The sequence below is a fragment of the Rissa tridactyla genome, chromosome 11 (assembly GCF_028500815.1).
Source record: "Rissa tridactyla isolate bRisTri1 chromosome 11, bRisTri1.patW.cur.20221130, whole genome shotgun sequence".
Classification (NCBI taxonomy): domain Eukaryota; kingdom Metazoa; phylum Chordata; class Aves; order Charadriiformes; family Laridae; genus Rissa; species Rissa tridactyla.
This window is the reverse complement of record NC_071476.1, coordinates 2,084,709-2,093,665: the sequence shown is the minus strand read 5'-3', so window position 1 is coordinate 2,093,665 and position 8,957 is coordinate 2,084,709. Positions and strand designations below refer to the sequence as shown.

The window sequence follows — 8,957 nt, the reverse complement described above, 5'->3', positions numbered from 1 at the left end:
CACCGCACTCGGTGCCTACCTGTGCCGCAGGCTGGAGTCGCCCTGGGGCCCTGGGGTGCGCAGGAGGCAGCGAGATGGGGGGGCCGTTCCCCGGCCAGGCTCTGGGTCTGGCTGGGACGGGATTCGCTGGCAAAGCTCTTTGGGGTGGCCGGGGCCTAGAGATATCCTACGCAAGAAAAAAAAAAACAGTTTTGAATTCTCTGCCCGGAGAGATGCCTGAAATCAGAGAAAATATTTTTAATTTTCTGTAAGTCTGAGACAGCAGATTTGGTATGCAGCTGCACACCTCGATGTCTCCGGTTTGGAGTTAGCCCCGGGGATATTACAACCTAATGGCTGCATGACAAAAAACAGGAGAAACCTTAGAGACCGGGCAGGAGTCACAACTCAGCCTGTAGCACCCCTGCCTGAGACAAAGGACGGGAGGGGTACTGGCGAAACCATGCTTGCAAAGACCTCTTCCTCTCCAAGGCAGGCGGCTGCTGCTATTACTTATCACATTAGGCAAGTGATTAGTGGTTTTCAACACGGTAGAGCTTCTCACCTATCAAGTTTCAGGAAGACTGGCTTTAGGCTGCTGGGCAGCTGCCTTCAAAGCGAGGACAACCAAAGCGGGTAAGAGGGTTACCGTCCTCTGCCTTTCAGCTGCAGGCTGCAAGCACGTCATATTCTGGCTACTAAAGGATCCTGAAGTTTTGAGCCTTGAATTTTGCAAGTAATAGGGAAGCTATATTCCAGAGCCTTTTAATTAGCCCTGTTATTGATGCAATTGAGGTTGGAAGCAAGTTTCACATGCATACGCTGGCAACATGATTGCCCATACAATGCCTGTAAATCCTCAACGGAATCATGGAATCTTCATGGTTGGAAAGCACCTTTGAGATCATCGAGCCCAACTATACATACACCAAAAAAACAAAACAAAACAAAACAACGACCTACAACCTCTGCCCTTCAGAGCATGCCCTGAAGTGCCACATCTAGACGTTTCTTAAACACCTCTAGGGCTGGTGGCTCAACCCCCTCCCTGGGCAGGCTGGTCCAGTGCCTGACCACTCTTTCAGTAAAGTAATTCTTCCGAATATCTAATCTAAACCTCCCCTGCTGCAACTTCAGCCCATTTCCTCTGGTCTTGTCATTATTCCCCTGTGAGAAGAGGCCAACCCCCACCTCTCTCCACCCTCCTTCCAGGTAGTTGTGCAGGGCAATGAGGTCTCCCCTCAGCCTCCTCTTCTCCAAGCTAAACTCCAGCTCCCTCAGCCTCTCCTCGTATGCCCTGGTCTCCAGACCCCTCACCAGCCTGGTAGCTCTCCTCTGGACACACTCCAGCACCTCAACGTCCCTCTTGTACAGAGGGGCCCAGAACGGGACACAGCACTCGAGGTGAGGCCTCACCAGCGCCCGGTACAGAGTACTATACATGTATAGATGTGTGCCCATGCACACGGGGCCCTGCACCCGCCTACAACCAGTTATTACTTTGTTTATGCGCACAGCTGTCCCTAATAGGATACTCAGAGCATTATATTTTCCATTCATCTAGTGAATTTCAGCATAAAGCATGTCCCTGGGGAGGAGTTACCCACACAAGAACTAACTGCCGGTTGTTGCTTAGTCTCTGCGCTAAGTCGCTGGCTTACAGGTGTTGATTTAATAAACACAGCTGCACTCACTACTTGGAGGGCACCCAAAAACCCTGCAGTCTCCCTAGACTATACATAAATGCAACGCTCGACGGCTGCATCAGCCCATGCTTGGGGATTTATTGCTGTTCCTGTGGCTGAAGGAAAGACAAGGCAGACCAAATCCCACCGACCGCCGGGTCCAAAGAGCTCCCATAGGAACAGCAAGAGAGCAAATCTGGCAGATACTGCAAACGTCTAGGAAGGACACTGACACCAGCAAACAATGAAATTAATTATTTCCCCTGTACCTTCTACATCTCGTGGCTCTCCTCCAACCCAGAAAAGGCAAGGCTTCTTTTGGAAATCCTAGGAAAAGTGTGCCATCTAATAGGTCCGACTGAGATAAAGAGACTGGATGCACCAGGGAGGGAACACAATGGAGACTGTGGGGAACTTGTCAACAACCAGCTGGGAAGGATACCTATTCCATATTGACTACAGTCAGCTTCCGGCTTTTGTTTCAGTTTTCTTTCCTGCTGAAGTGCCGGCTGTTCACAGGAACAAAGGAGCTAGAAACAAATCCCATTCACTAAAATATTTTGGGTTTGTTTTCCTCTGCGTCCTTCAGAGAGAGACTGCCTGGGAGCCAGCCTCCTGCTACCCCCGGTAACTGAGCCCTTCGCTTCTTTGCTGGCCCTAACCTAATAAAGCTAGCGGGGGAATATTTTGGTAAAATGGGTTTAAGTCAGTCTGAGTGATTTGCCGTCTTTTCCATGTGAATGTGGGGTCTGTACTAAGCTTAGAACGAAACTGCCAGCAAGAGAAGTAAATCAATATCCTTTCTTTATAACCCTCAAAATAACCTCGTGGCTAGGATGCTCACATAAGATGTGGTCAGTCTGGGTTAAGTCTAGTGTTTCCTATGCAACATGTTATAAATCCCATCTCTGCTCCGCATCAACATTTGTCTGAGGCTCCCAAGGCTTTAGCCACGAATGGTCAAATGCAAGATATCTGGGGGATCATCCCAAGGAATGGAGATCCTGTGCTCAGTACTGAACCTCAGACTTATCACTCACTGGTAATCTCTGAAGGGCTTGTCTGCAGGAGATAAAATACATGCAACGGTAGGAGGAGCTATGCTAGGCTTGCTTAGGGAAAAATCTGTACTGTCCTTTCATTCCTAGCAATTCATCTATTTGATTTGCAGCTAAAAAACATTTAGATCATAGAATCACAGAATGGTTAGAGTTGGAAGGGACCTTAAAGAACACCTAGTTCCAACCCCCCTGCCCTGGGCAGGGACATCTCCCACTACATCAGGTTGCTCAGGGCCCCATCCAGCCTGGCCTTGAACCCCTCCAGGGATGGGGCAGCCACAGCTTCCCTGGGCAACCTGGGCCAGGGGCTCACCACCCTCACGGCAAAGAATTTCTTCCTAATATCTAACCTAAATCTCCCCTCTTTCAGTTTAAAACCATTACCCCTCATCCTATCGCTACTCTCCCTGATAGAGTCCCTCCCCATCTTTCCTGTAGGCCCCCTTCAGGTACTGGAAGTCAGGTACTGGAAGAAGCTATAACATCTCCCCAGAGCATTCTCTTCCCCAGCTAAGATGACTTTGGTAAAGTCAACGCTGTTTTGTGATCCAAGCTACCTGACTCCAGGGCAGAGGTATCAGGTGACCTGAATGAAAAATAACTGTGTGTGCTAGCGTCCAACACGGTCATTGTCAGCTACACTACCAAACAAGGACGACCACCAGTAACTGTCCTGTGGCGAGATGGAGCAAGAGCCTGTGAGCACGGCAATTCCTACGTCCCCCCGGGTTAAAGAGAATTCACCGGCCTCACTCAGAACAAGCCTCCCATCGAACGGCATCTGCGGGACAGCGGCACGACTCCGTACCTGAGAGACGGGGGGTTTGGGAGCAGGAGGTGCTGGCCGGCTTGGGGGTGTCCGCCGGGAACCGTCCTTTGCAGGTGCCGGCTGCGCTGGCCTGGGGGGCTGCCCCACGCCGCAGCTGTGGCCAGTGGAGAAGGAAGGGGGCTGCTGGGTGTTTCTTTGGAGTCCTGGAGCTTGCTGAGGAGGAGGTTTTGATGGGATTTCAGGGAAGCCAATCACCTGTGCAGAAGACCCACAAGTTCCCAGAGTTAGGTATTTCTACTTCAAACCACCTTTTCGCTCTCTGCTACACTTTTGAGGATCTACATGAGTTCTATGAGCCACACAGTAGAAAATATCGCCTGCAACACCAGTATGTGTTGTATACGTCAAGTAGGCGTTGATTAGATAGACTGGGACAATTTGGGATCATGAGGCAGAAACGGGAACAGAGTAACTCAGGCATTAGTGTTATAAGTGACGCTTACAAATAAACCCGGGGTTTGCAATTTCTACAGTTCTGAGAGGGGGATGTGACAGAAGAGGATCTATCGAGAGAGACAAGCAGCCACACAGGCCTGGTCAAATCCAGGCTCCTGCCTTTAAGAAAATGGCTAAAAATAGATACTACATTCAGCCCCCACTGACTTTCAGCCACGGGTGATGTCTGCTTTTCCCATCCTTTGATAAAACCAGTCCCCAGCTGCAGTGGGAGAGGGAACCACATCCCACATCTTGGTGGCTGCATCTCTCCCCGGGGAGCTGGAAGATGACCTTGCCCCTACCTTCCTCTGCTCCTGGGGGGTTTTCAACTTGAAGGCAGGGTTTGCGTGCCCATTTCCAGAGGCGTCACTGACAATGGGAGAAAGAAGAGAGTGTTATTTCCTTGATATGTTTTTCTCCTTTTTCTTTGCTGTATTTTCCATTATATTTTAACTGAAATCAAAAAATGAGAAGCGAATACTAACGGTACCAACAAACCCATTTAGTTATATTCCTCGCAGCCTTTGCAGTTTCTCCTCTGTTCTGACACCGAAAGGGGGTGGATGCAAGCAGACAAGGCACAGCACTGACAATTTACCTGAACTGCGGGGTCTTCTTCAGAGAACAGATGGCAAATTTATTCCAGCATTTCAGATAATAGAATAAAAACACGAATCCAATGAGAAGGAGAACGGGAGCCAGGATTGCGAGAGTTATCACCACCACTGAAGGGCCTGAGGGCAAGAAAGCAGAGTTAGTTAAATGGAAAACTCTCTGCTCCCACTCTAACTCAAGTCCTTCTGAAGTGCCACCACAGTAGAGCTGGTCCCACTCACCTTCGGGCATGGGGGGGCCGCTGTCCAAGCTTCCTCCCCTCCCCGGCTTGTTGCAAAACGGGGGGGCCCACCCCTGGTTGCAGTGGCAGTTCTTGTTGTTATTGCAGACCTGCAGCAGGAAGACTCAGAGACTTTAGCGCCAGCTCCTAAAGACTATGCAAGCTAAAAAGAATTAAGCCCTTGCTGGATAAAACACTACAGCAGAAACTCTTATTGGCATAAACAGGGAGGGAAGTGCCTGGAAACACTTTCTTTTCAGGGAGTGAAAGTGCCTTTTATTTCCTCAGAAATTCTCTCTTTCTCCAAAAGACAAGGGTTCTTCAGCTGACGTGCCACTAACCTAGATTCAGGAGAGGAGCAGCATTTTAAAATTCCTTTCTCTTGTTCTTATCTCTAAACCGAAGGACACTTCCCTTCCATCCAGTGAAGGTAAAATCTTCCCTTCCCTCCAGTGAAGATTTCTTACTGTTTAGGTTTATTGTTCGGCCATCGCTATTTGTTTTATCATCTAGGTAGAGGGAGGGATGATTCTGTGGATTCATCCCTCTGATTAGGGACGTCCTGTGATTCCGATCTGATTCCGATTCATCCCTCTGACTAGGGATGTCCTGTGCCAATTGTAGCATTTAATTTGATTCTGTGGAATAGCTGACAAGCACTTCCTACAGCTTCGCGGACCATAAGAGAGGAAGCAGACTGGGAATGAAAGAGCAGGTGGGTCCCTCTCCTTGTCGGGTACGTCACGGGTACATCGCAAGCTGCCCCGGGAGGCACACGCTGCTGCACGCTGCCGTATTTATCACTCCTCTCCATTGCCTAACTGGACCATGGGGATGGAAAGATGCTGATGCTTTGTGCCAGAAACACCTACAAAAGATATAAAAAATTCTCACCATCCTTTTCCTTTCATCCCCTGGGAGCACAGTGGAGCACAGCTTGGGAAAAACTGTTCTAAATGTGACTTTTTACTATGTTTTTCCCCTCAGTAAGTCTAATTTTTTTTTTATTCTATCTAAACTGGGCTCAGAATATTTTTCTGTAGGATTGCTCCTTCTTGTTTTTCATTCATTGCAATTCATATCCCTCCTGTAGACCTCCTTAAACCTTATGTCCAAGGGACACTCACAGACCAGAAAATGCAGCAAACGTGAAAGGAATGTGCAAATTAATAATCAAGAAGCAGAAGTCCGGAGCGAACCTAAGCGTGGTATCAGACCCGAGCTGAACAACCATCCACAGATGAATGGCAGCCCATCCTGCTTTAGTCTGAAATGGAGATGAAAAGGAAGACACCTACTCCATGCCCATGGCACTTCTTGCTACAGCTTTCAGAATCAAAGATGATGGAGGTGTTCTGGCAGCGTCCCTCAAAGCAAACCTGCAGAGAAAGGATCCAAAAACTCAGCGTTAGCTCTTTGGATTATGTACCCTATTACTGCCTTGTGTTATTTTGTGACTTGCAGGGTCTCAGACACCTTGGCAATACAAGTAATACTCTGGGCAGAACAACAGGCCATGAAGTCAATCTGGTTCCCGAGCAAACATTTAATCACTACCCTAAATCCCAGCTAACGCACACCAGAGAGAGAAGTGGGAGCTCAGAAGCTGATAGCTTGGCCATGCCCATGTGCCAAGTCTCTGAAGGAGCTCTCAGGTGTCTTGATTTCTACTTGTGTGGCTCACTTCTAAGCAAGACAAGCTCAACCAACTAGCGAATCCCAAATTTAGCACCGGCCCTGGACTTCATCTGGCAAAGACTTAAGGTATGGCCTTTGGTGTGTATTCTTCTATTGCTCCTCAGAAGCCTCTAAGAAATTATTTTTCAACATACATAAAAATTGCCTAGAAACGCATTAGACATAAGAAATGAACAGCCTGATAACCCCAAAGCCCTTTCCAGATGGAAAAGTGATACCCTGAACCTCCCCCAAGCCATTACAGGCAGGACTGTACCTACATGATGGCTCCCACACTTTGTTCCCGTCAACACCAAGCCAGGATCCAGCAGGTCATTTTCTTCACTGTCAGATCCGTACACGTGGGTCCCTCGGCACCTCAGCTCCGTCCTCTGCATGCGGATAGTTGTGTCTATGGCCACCGCATTGGACTGCAGGGGTTTGGAAGCAGAGCTCTGGCACTGGATCTTCCCACATTTAGCATCTCTGATTTCAAAGGAAAGGCTAAAGTGATTATTTCTGGCTTGCTGAATGTTTTGCAGGCATCAGCTCTACATGTAAATTAAAGCAGCAGTGTTGAGTCATTGTTCAATGGCAAAAGAGCAAGCACCTCCCAAGCAGCAGTGTCTGATGGGTCCTGATGGTACCATTTCACTGTCCCCATGGCTAGGCCAGCCTCAACAAAAACACAGAAAAGACTAAGAACTTTTTATCTCAGTTAAAAAGCTACATTTTAGCTTATGGATTTGAAAAACCCCTCTTCTGTTGCTTTGAAAAAACATCAGCTAGATTTTTTAAAATGCAAAAGACAGGGAAAACGGTAAATTTAAAGCTTCAGTCACAAGGGCTCTAAGTCCAGCTGGAATGGAGCTGGTTTCCCAGGAGGCAGAGAGACAGAGCGAAACGAAAGCATGGATCAGTTTTATCTACTGGCCCATCATTTTGTTATATATAGAAACATCTTCTCCAATAAGGAACTCTTGGCTGCCTCTCTGCTTTCTACCTCATCTCACACTTTCTGTAGTTGCCGTAGATGTCCTTCCCACAGTTCCCGTAGATGTCTCCAGCGGCATTAACCTTCTCGAAGCAGGCGTCTGGTGCTGGCCTCGCTCCTGCATGGAAGAAACTCACGTGGCTGATTCCTGTGGAGCCCAGCATCCCATCTTGCCCCACGCCAACCACTCAGTTGTTCTTTTTCTGGGATGGTTTGAGCATGGGAAGTTTTTGCTGCCTCCTCCAAGCGAGAAAGGCAGGAGAAAAGGCTCCTCAGACTTTACCACTGATAACCGGTATGGAAGGTACGACTGCCTTACACAGGGTGACCAATAGCAGGATGCCACATAATATTGCCTGTTGAAAGGACAATGTATTTCACTGCAAGTAGTGCCCTTACCAGGCCCCCACAGCTGCAAGCACTGGTCTTTATAGGTGAGACACATGCCACTGTAGCAATAGGCCTTCCCTCCATCGCAGGAAGCCCCATCGATTTGGTAGGAGTTGGGGGGGCAAAACGGTGACTCGCCAGTGCAGTATTCTGGGAGGTCACAGAGTCCTGATCTTTCCCTGCAGAGAGTTCCCGGAGACATCAGCTAAAAACGTACAAAGGGAAAAAGACTGAATTATTTCTTGACTCCTCTGCGGTTTCACGTCTGCACAACGTCTCCCTTTGGCTAAGAAAAAATCCTGCGTGCATCTCTTCATCCACCTTGTCTTAGGTTTTTTGAGGTCAGCAGTGATTCAAATGACTCTGAAACTTCATTAACTGGGTGAGCTGTGTAGAATCAAATTAATGACTGGATCCCCTCACTAGGTAGCAACGAGACTGTACAGAGAAAATAAGGCTACTAGACCTCAAGGGGACACTGATCCCTCTTCCCTAGGGCAGGATCTGATTTACCCAAACCATTTTTGACAGATGTTTGTGCAATATATTCTCAAACTCTTCCCTGTTTGGAAGTTTGGTTCAGTGTTTGGCTGTCATTTCTGCTGGAGACATTTTCCCTACGTGTAACTTACGTCTCTCTTGCTTACGAGTTTACCCACTTCATTCTTGTCCTGTCCACCATAGACAGGGAGAATGGAAGGGCACACATCGAGGAGGTTTTTCCAAGTCTCTTGCGAAAGGAGTGAGTCCAGGGGGATTCTTGGAAAATTATTTTCCACATGCCCAGGACAGGTCAGTAAGAGCACGCAGTCAACGTGCAAACACAAAAATGAGCTTATGATAAATGTTTGCCTGTGTCCCTTTTTGAGACAATCTGTTGTCAAAGCTTGAGATCTTTGGCTCCCAAATCAGAAACACATTTTAACCAGCGTCTCTAAGGAAAGCTGAGATTTAAAATGACAGCGGTCACACGCATACAATCCTCTCTGCTGGCATTTCTTCAGCAAGCGCCTGGGCTAAAGGAATTCTACTGCATCCCAGAAAAGAGGGTTCAGAGCAAAGATAGCAT

The 8,957-nt window shown here is 48.1% G+C and overlaps 1 protein-coding gene across 2 annotated transcripts in view; it reads right to left on the bottom strand.

Annotated features, from left to right (window-relative positions):
- Positions 1–8,957, bottom strand: part of ADAM19 (ADAM metallopeptidase domain 19) — a 36,013-nt gene that overhangs the window by 3,206 nt on the left and 23,850 nt on the right. For both annotated transcript variants that reach the window (XM_054217086.1, XM_054217088.1), the window contains exons 14-22: positions 7,898–8,093; positions 7,508–7,616; positions 6,786–6,990; positions 6,126–6,206; positions 4,829–4,937; positions 4,591–4,726; positions 4,295–4,361; positions 3,534–3,749; positions 20–166 (exon numbers count right to left, since the gene is read on the bottom strand). In XM_054217086.1, the coding sequence (XP_054073061.1) occupies positions 20–166; positions 3,534–3,749; positions 4,295–4,361; positions 4,591–4,726; positions 4,829–4,937; positions 6,126–6,206; positions 6,786–6,990; positions 7,508–7,616; positions 7,898–8,093 (1,266 nt within the window). The remainder of the gene's footprint in view (positions 1–19; positions 167–3,533; positions 3,750–4,294; positions 4,362–4,590; positions 4,727–4,828; positions 4,938–6,125; positions 6,207–6,785; positions 6,991–7,507; positions 7,617–7,897; positions 8,094–8,957) is intronic.